This window comes from Eulemur rufifrons, chromosome 7 (genome assembly GCF_041146395.1).
Source record: "Eulemur rufifrons isolate Redbay chromosome 7, OSU_ERuf_1, whole genome shotgun sequence".
Taxonomy (NCBI): Eukaryota; Metazoa; Chordata; class Mammalia; order Primates; family Lemuridae; genus Eulemur; species Eulemur rufifrons.
In genome coordinates this window covers 252709768-252723816 of record NC_090989.1, presented here as the reverse complement: position 1 = coordinate 252723816, position 14049 = coordinate 252709768, and the positions used below count along the sequence as shown (strand labels likewise).

At 44.9% G+C, this 14049-nt stretch overlaps 2 protein-coding genes across 2 annotated transcripts; both read left to right on the top strand.

Annotated features, from left to right (window-relative positions):
* Nucleotides 1-1044: 1044 nt before the first annotated feature.
* On the top strand, nucleotides 1045-2004 carry LOC138385972 (olfactory receptor 13C7). The gene has a single exon (XM_069472138.1). It carries the CDS (start codon nucleotides 1045-1047, stop codon nucleotides 2002-2004), a length of 960 nt encoding a protein of 319 aa, XP_069328239.1.
* Nucleotides 2005-12409: 10405 nt separating this feature from the next.
* LOC138387398 (olfactory receptor 13C7-like) lies at nucleotides 12410-13369 on the top strand. Its single transcript, XM_069474423.1, has one exon. It carries the CDS (start codon nucleotides 12410-12412, stop codon nucleotides 13367-13369), a length of 960 nt encoding a protein of 319 aa, XP_069330524.1.
* The last annotated feature ends 680 nt before the right edge of the window (nucleotides 13370-14049 follow it).

The window sequence follows — 14049 nt, the reverse complement described above, 5'->3', positions numbered from 1 at the left end:
AGACCCAGCAGAATGACAAGAAAAAAAGCACTGCTTTAGTTACCTAAGAGAACTAGATTTCCAGAAGTTGTGAGCCACTACAGGTTTCTGGGGCCAGCCCTCTGTTTGTCTTCATGGAACATAAGATTCAAACTATTAGGGACATATCAGAATTTCCAGAGCATGAAGGTACCTTGGACACCTCTCCCCTTTCCCTGGCATCTCTCCATGTCCAGTGTCCTCTTATCCTTAAAGACCCAGCTGGATTCTATATCATGGGTTCCTTCCATGACCACTGTTCCCACCAATACTCAGGGTGTCCCTTTGGATAATCTGGCCTCTACTGAACCCTTCTGCTTCCCCTTCCTGCCAGGTTGAGAGCCCATTTAAGACTGGACCACGGGTTACCCCTGTTCCTCATAGAAATTGTCATATGTACATATTGGTTGATTGTTAAGTATTTTGGTAGATGAATGTTCAGACACGAATGGATGGATAGATGGATGGATGGGTGAGTTGATGGACGTATAAATGGATGGATGGATGGATGGATAGAAAACCCTGGGGCTGGTGTTGCCCATGAGAAAGAAGATCTTGGGAATAACAGGTATATGTTTTCCATGAGAATTATCTGGAGAGAGGAAGTAGTTATCAGGTGAAGATTCACAACAAATTATATCACTGGTATCTGGCACAAAGTGAGGGGAACATGGAGCAAACTTGAAGTCACTTTTCTGATGAAAGTTGAATGAGATGAATTGCCAGGTAGGGTATAGTATTACTGAAATGAATGTGTTATGTGTCTTTGTTGCTGATCAAATGCATTAAATTATCAGAGTCATCATTTTAAATCTTGTACATTTGGTGTCCTGTGGCCCCAAAATAATTTCTTATTTTCTTGCTCCTTTTTCTTGGAAAGAAATAAATATTATGAGCTTTCAAAACTGTTTTTTAATTGTGTAGCTAGACTGGGTCTCCAGACCAGACACCCTGGTCCTAAGCAAGGCAAAGAATGTTGAGTGTGGACCTCTGAGTATTTTCTTCAGTTGTCAGAGGAGATACACTATGGAAAGTGCCAACCAGACAGCCTCTGTGACAGAGTTTGTTCTCCTGGGCCTATCTGCCCACCCAAAGCTGGAGAAAACATTCTTTGTGCTTATCCTGTCAATGTACCTGGTGGTCCTGCTGGGCAACGGGGTCCTCATCCTGGTGACCATCCTCGACTCCCGCCTGCACACACCCATGTACTTCTTCCTGGGGAACCTCTCCTTCCTGGACATCTGCTACACAACCTCCTCAGTCCCTCTTATCCTTGACAGCTTTCTGACCCCCAGGAAAACCATCTCCTTCTCAGCCTGTGCTGTGCAGATGTTCCTCTCCTTTGCCATGGGAGCCACAGAATGTGTGCTCCTGGGCATGATGGCATTTGATCGCTATGTGGCCATCTGCAACCCCCTTAGGTACCCTGAGGTCATGAGCAAGGCTGCCTACGTGCCCATGGCTGCCAGCTCCTGGATAGCAGGAAGTACTGCCTCCATGGTTCAAACATCCCTCGCAATGAAGCTGCCTTTCTGTGGGGACAACGTCATCAACCACTTCACCTGTGAGATCCTGGCTGTCCTGAAGTTGGCCTGTGCCGACATCTCTGTCAATGTGATCAGCATGGGGGTGACAAATGTGATCTTCCTGGGGGTCCCAGTCCTATTCATCTCTTTCTCCTATGTCTTCATCATTGCCACCATCCTTAGGATCCCCTCAGCTGAGGGGAGGAAAAAGGCCTTCTCCACCTGCTCTGCCCACCTCACTGTGGTGATCGTCTTCTATGGGACCATCCTCTTCATGTATGGGAAGCCCAAGTCTAAGGACCCGCTGGGGGCAGACAAGCAGGACCTTGCAGACAAGCTCATCTCCCTCTTCTATGGGGTGGTGACCCCCATGGTGAACCCTGTCATCTACAGCCTGAGGAACAAGGACGTGAAGGCTGCTGTGAGGCACCTGGTATTTCAGAAATTCTTCACCCATTGATGTTTGGAGGACAGATGTACCCATAGTTCTGTGTCTCTTGACTGTTGTCACACATGAGTCTCAGAATAGAGTGTTCCCTGAAGAAGATACAAGTGAAGAGTGATTACCGGAAAATCAAATTACTCATGTAATGGAGCACTTTAGCTGTTATTGGATAGATTAACATGACAAAACCTAAAACCTGGTAGAAGCATGGCCGAGGGGATGGAAATAGAAACAGTGCTGAAAAAATGGGTGATTTTTGTGACTTTCTTTCTTCTTTTTTTTAATTTCAGCTCATTATGGGGGTACAAAAGTTCAGGTTATATATATTGCCCATGATTTTTGTGATTTTCAACTGTTCAAGTCTGAGTTCACCTTTGTGAGCAGATTGCTCCTCTGTTTTGGGAAAAACAGCTTAGTGTACCTTTGTGTTACAAAAAAGTAAAGCCAAGCTTCTACTCTTGAAAGGACTCACTGATGACGGTGTGGGACAAAATGTTATGATAAAATAGTATAAAAAGTTATCTTCTTTGTACATAAAATGGCATGTCTTCAAGTATTTCTCAACAGGGCTGAGACTGGGGATGAAAATGAAGTTGGCCTTTTCCTTCCCCTGGGACTCAGAGGGGTTGGGACCAGGTAGAACCCATGTGGTCATTTCCTTTGACACAAGTAAGCCGGATCCTACAACATCCGTGTGGAGAATCCTAGCCTGGGAGACTCATAGCTGGTATATATTATAGTTTTAAGCTTGGTTTTTCTGTCCTTGGTAAGTCTTGTTTAAGTACATGGTCTGGCCCTGTGGTCTGGGGAGTGTGACGGGAGAGACTGCTGGGGGAGGAGCAGGGTGCGGCACCACAGCGTCTGAGGGAAGGGAGCCAGGATGGTGACAAGGGACGTGGCTGACTGCTGAGTCAGGAAACAAAGGCAGAGCCAGCTCTCCGGGCAGCTGAGGACAGGTCCAGAGTAAAATGGTTGGAATCTCAGCCAGCAGAGACACAAAAAGGGGCAAAAATATTGTAAGGGAGAGAACTATTAGTTTTTGAGGCAACTGGATGATTATTTTTTCCTCAGAGTCAAAATTCCTAACAAAGACATATGCTCTCTGCCTGCCCTGCTTAGGCACCCCAGGTTCCTCCTGTCTGAGACGCGGCCAGCCACTCTCTACAGCCCCTCAGCACTCACCTGCCCACAATGGGCAGAAACATGGACTCTGAGTCGCTGCCTGTGTGACCCCCTTAACCAGTCTCTGGGCTGCAGGGGCCCAGGGCAGGCTGTCTCACCATGTCAAGCCCCGTATCATCTGTCCCAGCCTGGTGTGAATTTGCTTTTCTCTTTGAGCACAGAACTCGTCTATACCCTCTTAGCTCACTACACAGAGAATAGCATCAACTCCAGATAAATTCCAACTTTTATAAACCAAGAATTGAGTTTAAAATGAAATATCCTGGCAGAGCAAAATTTCTTTTCAACATACTTCATTTTACTAGTTTTGACTGAAAGAACTGTGCCTAGTTCTCCAGCCAGATCCTTCTACAGGACTGAGGGACGTGGTCATCCAGCTGCTGGAAGTGCCGCCAGCAGACACCCTGCAGCTGTCGGTCCTCTTTGGGGATTAGCTAAAGAGGCCTCTTAGCAGGAGTGGGCTGACTCACCCAAGGGCATGTCCCCTTCCTGGGGATAGCCTATATCCACTGGCTGATTGATGAAGGGATATAAATGTCACCCCACACTTCAGGACAACTCTAAATGGCCATCCCTGTGCCAAGTTCCCCGCAGGGTTGGCTGAGGCCTTTGTTGAGACTGTATCACTGCCCCATGTCTCTCTCTGCCCAGTCCTGCTTCCTTCCCTCCTTCAAGTTGATCCCAAGGGCACTGCCTAATAAACCGCCTCGCACCCTAGTCTCTGACTCAGAGTCTACTTCCTGGGGAACCAAACTGTGGCACCATGCAAACGCTAATGCCCAAGCAACACTATGTTCTCTTTTCAGAATCCATGGACACTTGGCAGTACCTAACAAAACTCATGCGAAATAGTTGGGTGAGGCAGTACAGTGTTGTGTTAGCATCAGAAGCTTGGGAACTGGCCTTGGTCAGATTCCAGCTCCCTTATTTACCATGGTTGTAAACTTACAGGTTGTTTTATACTGTATTATAGATAACTTCTCTGAAATCTGGCCACAACCCACACCCTGCCCACCCCTCTAGTTCAGTGCTTCCCAATCTTTGTTTAGTCATGAAGCCCAGAGGAGATAATGGGATGTGTATGGCACCTGGGTAAGCGGATGAGCCTCCTGCTCATGGCTGAGTGCAATTCACCTGGGGCTTAGGTCACTACAGGTCCTGCTTAGTGACTCTAGGAGGACACTGAGCTTGGCACATCCATAGCCTGTGGCACACTAGCTAGAAAGTTCTGCCTGAGGCAGAATGTCTCTTCCGTTAGCACCTGCTGAGAAGACCGTCATGTTCTTTCCTCTGGCCACAGAAAATTGGAGACTTGACCCAAACTGGGCTCATCATATTTTCTCTCCAAGGAATCTGGAATTTGGATATAGAGACACCTTTTAGTTGGCACAGGGCTCTTAGACCATGTAAAGCCAGGACTAGCGTGGCTGTGCCTGGCGAGGAGGAGGAAGTGGGTCTGCAGAGGGGATTGAGGAAGCCAATGCACAGAGTGAGCCACACTCACGTGTGAAACAGAAACACAGGCTACAGTACGTGCGCTAAGACTCGGAGAAGTCCTTTCCCCCCCATGGGAATATTTAAGCCTATATAAAAGTAGAGAGAATAATGCTTAGCTTTTCATCTCCCAGATCCAGTGACAATCTGCTCGTAGCTAATCTTGTCCGTCCATACCCCTGTGGATTATTTTCTCCCTCTTCTCAATTATTTTGAAGCAAATCTCAGATGATCATAGCATTTTAATTTTAAATTTTTAAGTATTTATATCCAAAAATGGATATAAAGTACTTTTGTAAAATTATTATGATCAGTCTCTTTTAATCTATATTTCTCTCTCTCCCTCTCCCTCTCTCTTTCTCTCTCCCTCTGTTCCTCCTCCCACCCCTTTTAAATTAGATTTTTTGAAAGGAACAGTTTCCTACCATGGGAAACTGTAAAATTTACCCCAGTATAATTTTACTGATTGTAGTTCTATGGTTTCTGTCTCTGTGTTTCCCATAAGATGTTGATTAGATCTGAACACTGGAGAGTTTTTTTATTTTAGTGGAGTTAGGAGCTCATGGCTCCTGAGACCTTTTGCGTGGCCTTAGTGCCTTTGATGACGTCCCTGCTTTCTGGTATGTCAAGATATTATAGACTCAATGTTCACACTTCCCCTCCAGACCTGGAAACAACTATTTCCTCTAAAGACCTCATTTCCTTTAGTGGGGGCTATATTTGGAAGTCATAATCTGGGTGCTAGGTCTCCTGTTTGTCATGGCTTCTAGGCCTTTTCAGTGGAAAGAGCTAGGAAAGAAAAATACATATACGCATATTTGAATTGTATGTATACATATATGATGTATAATGAATAAATATATATTTAGATTTGGATCAAATATATTTAGATTTAGATCAAATACATAATTCATACATACATACAATTTGAATTAAGAGCTACAGAATTTTTACCTAACCATATTGATTTTATACCTGTATCCCCTTCTTCCATGTACTTACTATCTCCTCATTCCAGAAAAAAATTTGGAGATGGCTTAAAATTACACAAACATAATAAGATGTCAGGAGCTAACACAGAGCACATCTCTGTAAAGAATAGAAGTGAGTCAGGCTGTCCAGCATCATGCGCCCCCGACTCCTGTGTGCCTGGGAGGAGTGGGGCCAATCATAACAGGCGAGGTGAGGGTGTGGACTGTGGGTTCTCCTCTTCCATTTATTCCTGAGCTCCCCACAGGAGACCCAAGTCTGTGAGTGTTGAACTAGGGGCAGTGAGCTGGGGAAGAATTGCAACAGAAACACAAGTGGGGAGGGAAAGACCCAAAAGCGGAAACACAGGGTATCTTGCAGCTCAGGGATGACTTTCTTAAATCTTGGCGACACCACTCACAGATCCTTGCTCACCAGGGGGTGACTTCTGGCAAAGAAGGGCACGTGCTGGGTGTGGTGGCTCACGCCTATAATCTCAGCACTTTGGGATGCCAGTGTGGGAGGATTGCTTGAGGCCAGGAGTTCAAGACCAGCCTGGGCATCATAGGGAGATGCCCCATCTGTACAAAAAAAAATTTTTTAATTAGCTGGGCATGATGGGATGTGCCTGTAGTCCTAGCTACTAGGGAGGCTGAGGCAGGAATTTCTCCACTTGAGCCCAGGAATGTGAGGCTGCAGTGAGCTGTCATTGCACCACTGCACTCCAGCCTGGGTGAGACAGTGAGACCCTGTCTCCAAAAAAAAAAAATTAAAAAAATAAAAGAGAGAAGGGCATGTGATTCATACAATAAGGAAGCTGGAAGATCTCCTCTGAATAGCACCAAAATTGCTGAATTTGGTACCTCTACTCTGTTCAAAATAGATGTTTCCGATGTGTAAGAGCCACTTAGAAAAATGAAGTTTGTTGACTATATGGAAGGGTGGAGCCACAGCCAGAAGCTACATATCTGGGGTCCATGGTCTCCAAGATTTAAAAGTCATGATTTCTTACAATTTAAACTGTTTTTATTTATTTATAAAGTATATAGATGTTCTGCTATGCCAATATGTTATAGACATTCATAATGTTTACAAAAATAGAGATTCAAAAAGATAGGATAGGCCGGGCGCGGTGGCTCACGCCTGTAATCCTAGCACTCTGGGAGGCCGAGGCGGGTGGATTGCTCAAGGTCAGGAGTTCGAGACCAGCCTGAGCGAGACCCCGTCTCTACTAAAAATAGAAAGACATTATATGGACAACTAAAAATCTATATAGAAAAAATTAGCCGGGCATAGTGGCGCATGCCTGTAGTCCCAGCTACTCGGGAGGCTGAGGCAGTAGGATCGCTTAAGCCGAGGAGTCTGAGGTTGCTGTGAGCTAAGCTGACGCCACGGCACTCACTCTAGCCTGGGCAACAAAGTGAGACTCTGTCTCAACAAAAAAAAAAAAAAAAAAAAAAAAAAAACCACAAAAAGATAGGATAAAGATAAAATAAGATTATTTTTAAAAAGAGCTAACATGAAACAAAATTAGAAGAAAACAAGAGTAGGACACAATTTTATTCATTAATTCATTCAGCAGCTATGTATTAAGTGCCTACTGTGAGCCAGGCCCTATTTCTACACTAAAGATACATCTGTGAACAACACAGAAAAAAATCCCTACTTCTGTGAAACTTACATTCTAGCAGGAGGGAAAAAGGCAATAAACAAATAAATAGGATGTTAGAAATTTAGGACTGAGGCATAAAGGATGACTGAACACATGCATCTAATTTTGCTCCCTCCTGAAACCCACAAAAATTATAGTAAAGGTTTTCTGTTTTCTTTCTTTCTTTCACTCTCCCTTTCTCTCTCTCTCCCTTTCTTTCTTTCTTTTCCTTCCTTCCTTCCTTCCTTCCGTCCTTTTCTTTCTTTCTCTTTCTTTCTTTCTTTCTCTCTTTCTCTCTCTCTCTCTTTCTTTCTTTCAACAAAGTCCACAAGGTTAAGGAGAAGAAGGGAGATATCAACAGTGATAACAGTATTAGGTAGGGATCAAATCTGCAGGCGGTGGGTGTAGGCCAGGAGGGTGATTCCTAGGGGTGGAGAAGCCGGGGACCAATCAGAGGAAAGGACTGCAGGAAAATGCAGAACACCTGATAATCATTTGGTGACATCCCACACCTCCTGTAAGCCCTCCCCCGGACCAGGCCAATAAAAGGAAACCACCTGGGAGTGCTCAACATCTTTCTCCACTCATGGAGACTGACCCATTCCTCTCTCTAGAATGCATTTTCGCTTTGGGTAGCTTCCTTCTTTACTTTCATTTTCTATAGTTTCTTTTCTGTAATAAACTGTCTGTGTGCGATTGCTTCATATTTGTGATCACTCTGTCATCGGCTCAACTTGGTACCAGCACTCACTCTTGACACTGGGAACCGAGGACCAGGGAACATCGAGATAGACCTAACAACTGTTTGAAAGTGGGAAGCAGATGGACTAGTGGTAATTTCCATAGTAGATCTGATAGAGCCAAGTCCCAAGCCAGACTAGGTGTCTTACCCCATTTTCTGCCACTGTAACAGAATACCTGAGACTCAGTAATTTATAAATAATAGAAGTCTATTTGGCTCACAGTTCTGGAGGCTGGGAAGCCCAAGAACGTGGTGCTGGCATCTGGTGAAGGCCTTGGTGCTGCATCATCCCATGGCAGAAGGTGGAAGGTCAAGTGAGCATATGAAACAAAGAAAGAAAGGGGCCAAACTCCTGCGATAACTAATCCAGTCCCACAATAATGGCATGAATCCATTCAGGAAGGCAGAGCCCTCATGACCTAATCACTTCTTATAGGCCCCACCTCTCAACTCTGTTACGATGGCAATTAAATTTCAAGTTTTGGAGTGGACATTTAAATCATAGTACTGGACAGCAACTGGTTTTATAGCACAGAGGAACTCACTATGCCAGGTACCTCTGGGACCAGGGGTAAAGAGGTACTGCTGGCAAAGGAAGACTAGGTGACAAATATGTAAGAAACAGTCCCTACACACCTTCATTCATTCCATGACATTAGTCAACTATCCCTTGCACACCCCCAAAAAAGTTTTATTCTCTGGAAAGGGTAAAACCATGGCTCTCTGCACTGACAGACAATAGGCACAGTTGGGAGCATGAGTACTGTACCCTTTCAGGAAATAAAAAAGCAATTATCACAAAAGATCAAGAATTAGAATGGCCTCTGACTTTGTACCAGCAGTACCTTTGAATTCAGAAGGAAGGTGATTTCCATTAAATTCCTTGAATTCCATACCCTACTTGATGGTCAATTTTATGTGCCGACTTGATGGGGTCATGCAGTATCTGGATATTTGGTCAAACATTATTCTGGATATGTCTGTGAGGGTGTTTCTGGATGAGATTAACATTTGAATCCATAGATTGTGTAAAGCAGATTGCCCTCCCTAATGTGGTGGGCCTCATCTAATCAGCTGAAGGCTTGAATACAGCAAAAACGATGAATAAGAGGGAACTCCTCCTGCCTTTGAGCTGGGACATTAGTTTTTTCTCTAGCCCTTGTACTGGAACTGTACCATCAGCTGTCCTGGGTGTCCAGCTTACTGACTGCAAATTTGGGACTTGGCCTCCGTAATTGTGTGAGCCATTTCCTTATAATAAACACACACATGCACACACACACCCTCAACCAATTGGTTCTGTTTCTCTGGAGAACCCTGACTAATATACCCACCAAATTATCAGTCATTTATGGGGGTTGAATAAAAATATGTTCAGACACATGAGATCTCAAAAACCTATATACAATATACCCATTCTCAGAAAGCTATTTAAGAATGTGCTTCCCAAAATGAGAAATTAAACCAAGAAGTAGGAAGAATTTGATAAAAAAAAAACCCAAAAAAAAACAAAAACAGGAGCTCCAAACCGTAAGAGAAAGGTAAGGAGTCCCTGTACTATGGAGAGCCCAGCACAGCAGCTGTATGCCCCACGGAGAAGGCAGCCAGCCCAGAGGGAAGCCCTGTGACCCCGGAGATGGGAGTGTGAAGGGCTCTCATCTGTAGACCTTGCTGCCTACAGAGATTAACCTGAGGACAGAATGCCCCAGACAGCCCGGCGCACATTCTTCCCTGTACTTGCCTTATCTTAACCAGGCACTGATAAAATTCCCTCTTCTCTCTCCGTACCTCCTTGCTTGGTTAGCTGACGGCACTCATTCCACAGTATTCTGCCTTGACCTGTTTCCAAGAGTGGGAAGTGGGTCGCAGTGAGATCTTAGAAGCAGAAAACGCAAAACAACCCCCTCTCTCTGTGATATTTCTGCCAGATGTCTGGTACCTGGCCACACTATAGCCCTGCCTGACTTACACAGAGGGGCTATTAAAAACCATGAGCTTATATTCTCAGGTGAGTCTCCCCCCACATAATGGCATTTTTTTCATTTCCTTAAAAAGTTAGGTTTGCAATTGTTATTAAATTTTTCAAAATGGTGTTAGATCCGGTTCCCTTTGGCCCCAGGAACAGAGAGGCAGAGTCACTGAGGCTGCAAAAAGGCAAAGGAGTTTATTAACTAGCCCCGGGCCAGGGTCCAAATTCCAGAGCACCAACGCAGTGGCCTCTCCAGGAACTAGGACCCCGCCCTGGGGTAAAGATTAGGCTTTTATACTTTTCTGTATGCTAGTTTTCACACGACACGTTATTCTGCACATAACACGTTAGTCTGCACATGACATACCAGTCTGTACACGACACACTAGTCTGCACACGACACACTAGTCTGCACTTTATCCCCCTTCAGTTTATTTGTTCCTTTTGTTTAGAAGTGGCTGATCGCGTTGGCTTTAGGTTTGTTGACTCTAAGTTTCGGACTTTTTGCACTGGCGCCAGTTGTAGTTAACATCATCCAGGGGAAGAGGAGGGTCTCCGACGGGGGAGGGGAGCTGTTGTTGCATACCTTCTAGTTTTTGGTTACAAGCGATACTGGGAACACACGCCCTGCACAAGCTGTTCATGCACTGATCATGTCTTGCTCTTCTTATTTACTTAGTTGGTTGGAGGGCACCTGGATTCTCCAGTCCTTTATCAGAAAGCAACTTGCAGTTACCTCCCCGGGGCTTTGTTTTCCTTTACTTTAGTGAAGCCTGCCATGGCTCCACTTATGCTAAGCACCAAGCCAGCAAGCCATATATACAGAAGCAGGACTAGGCTTCTCACATCCAGGAAGCCTAGCCTATCATGGAGTTACCTTTGTTGTTATCTCTGTTTTTCATTCTGATTAACTATATTTACTAAACAACTAAAAGCAAGCATAGTCACAGAAGCGAATAGCATCAGTTAGAATCAAAGAGAGCACACATTTTCCTACTATCAATTCCTGTTCTTCAATGGAACAATACATTGTACACTGCTACATTTGTAGGTGGAAAATTATGAAGGAAATCAAGGAAGTACTTTCTACTGCTGCATAACAAACTACCCCCAAATTAGCCCAATTATTATTTAACAGTTCTGGAAGTGAGAAGTCAGGTGAGCTAGGCTGGGCTCTGAGAAAAAGTCCTCTTCCAAGCTCTCTAATGCTCAGTAGAATGGGTAGAAAGAGAGGGAAGGAGAAAGAAAGTATTTCTGGGGGGGACTTCAGAATAATTGGATCATGGGGACATAATCCCAGATGTATAAAAAGTTTCTTAACTTTGTCACTTGGATTTCTAAACTTTAAATCACTTTAGGGACTAGAATAATCTCCATAGCAGGCTGGGATTTAAATGGCTTTGTATGTGCAATGAATGGTCCTTGTTAATTTTACCCAAACACAGAACAAAGACAAGAGAACTTCTACCCATTTCAGGTGCTAACACCACTGGCTGCTGTTTTTCCACTGGATTGGCTATTTTTGGCTTCTGGACTCTTCCCAGACCTCAGAGAAGTGATCCAAATCAACAAATTGACAAAAAAAAAAAAAAAAAAAGAAAAAAGAAAGGTAAGAGAGCACTTTTAAAAGATTATATAAACCTTAGTGGGTTCAGCACCACCCCGGGCTGCATCCCTAGTGACTAAGTGGCATAGGGGGATTTTGAAGGAAAGAGAAAGGGATGCCTCAGTCATGCAACAGTCCTAAGAATGAGAAATTCATGAGATTGTTCAGTCCCTGGGATGGAATATCTCTGATAATAATCTTTTCCAAAGTAAGCATTTGGGAAACTGAGGCCCAGAGAGGAAAAAAGACTCAATGGTTCCCAAGAACTGAGTGGCGAATGCTCCAGAAGAGTTTGGCAAGTGAGTGAGTGAATGGAAGAATGAATGAATGCCCGGGTTACTGGAGAATGTGAGAGAGAACAGAGAAGAGGAGGAAGACAGTGCTCCCAGCAGGGGATGTCAGGAGTCGAGGGTGAAGAGCACCAGTTTTCTCCCCCAGTCCTGGACCCCAAGAGGAAAAAACATACAAATGGAGCAGATTATTTCTTGCCAAAATTGAATAAAATGAATCATCCACACATGATATAACTTGAAGTAAATGTGTGATCCTATCTTGAATGTGACTTGGAAAATTAAATCTAATCAGTTGACATTTCAGACTTCTCTATAGGGTGGCCAAATACCACCAAGTAGATTTTGATCAATCCCTGCATTTTATTTAGAACAAAATAGAGAACCCTTCAGATCATCAGTGCTATTCTCCAATTGCTCAGAAGGTGGGGCTTCCTTCCTGACTTTTTAGGCACTTTAGGCACCAGAGAATCATGCAGTTGGTCTTCTGAGTCCTGCAAGTGACATAGGAAACACCATGGTCAGGTCCAACCAGACCTCCCCTGTGATGGGGTTCATTCTCCTGGGCCTCTCTGCCCACCCAAAGCTGGAGAAGACATTCTTTGTGCTCATCCTGCTGATGTACCTGGTAGTCCTGCTGGGCAATGGGGTCCTCATCCTGGTGACCATCCTCCACTCCCGCCTACACACACCCATGTACTTCTTCCTGGGGAACCTCTCCTTCCTAGACATCTGCTACACAACCTCCTCAGTTCCCCTCATCCTTGACAGCTTTCTGACCCCTAGGAAAACCATCTCCTTCTCAGCCTGTGCTGTGCAGATGTTCCTCTCCTTTGCCATGGGGGCCACAGAATGTGTGCTCCTGAGCATGATGGCATTTGATCGCTATGTGGCCATCTGCAACCCACTTAGGTACCCTGAGGTCATGAGCAAGGCTGCCTATGTGCCCATGGCTGCCGGCTCCTGGGTGGCTGGAAGCATCACTGCCATGGTGCAGACATCCCTGGCAATGCAACTGCCCTTCTGTGGGGACAATGTCATCAACCACTTCACCTGTGAGATCCTGGCTGTCCTGAAGTTGGCCTGTGCTGACATCTCTGTCAATGTGATCAGCATGGCAGTGGCCAATGTGATCTTCCTGGGGGTCCCAGTCCTATTCATCTCTTTCTCCTATGTCTTCATCATTTCCACCATCCTTAGGATCCCCTCAGCTGAGGGGAGGAAAAAGGCCTTCTCCACCTGCTCTGCCCACCTCACTGTGGTGATCGTCTTCTACGGGACCATCCTCTTCATGTATGGGAAGCCCAAGTCTAAGGACCCGCTGGGGGCAGACAAGCAGGACCTTGCAGACAAGCTCATCTCCCTCTTCTATGGGGTGGTGACCCCCATGGTGAACCCTGTCATCTACAGCCTGAGGAACAAGGACGTGAAGGCTGCCGTGAGGCACCTGGTATTTCAGAGACAGTTCACCCAGTGACGGTGGAGGGGTCCTGATGGTTCTGTGCTCCCTGACTACTCCCACCTGAGGGTCCCAGAGAATAAAATGAAGGGCTAGCTTCAGGGTGACACAGGTAAACCCCATTACACCAAATCTCACTACATAGAAGGGCTCTTTATGAACAAGAAGCATTTAATGCAGTTCCGCAAAAGTATATTCCTGTTTGTCTAGCCTTGTAGTTCTCATTCTCTGTGGTGGATACTGAACAAATTGATGTCAAGAAAAAGTAATTCTTCACATTTTTATTGGTGAACTAATCAAAAGCTCTGGTCTGTAGGTCTCCAATTCAATTGCTCCTTTGCTGCTGTCTTGAACATATTTGAATGGGTCTTTACTTTTACGTTACCTTTCAAATGCTTTCTACTCCATATTAAATAACAGTAACATTTTAAATTTTGTCCTCATTGTTTCTTTCTCCTTGTTGTCATATTAATTCTTAATTTTTCTGAATTTTTCTCTCTTCACGTCTCCATAATTTACCTGTAGCTTTGTCTCTCTCTTGTCCTTACTCAAGGTCCTCTCCAGAAAATCATTCATGCTCTTGGAGAAGAGAGGGGAGTGAGGAAAGTGTGGCAAAACGGACACAAGGGTGAAAGGTTCAGGCCTTTCCCCCCTGCTTTTTGAAGATGTTATCCACCCTGGGTTCTGTCCCTACATAC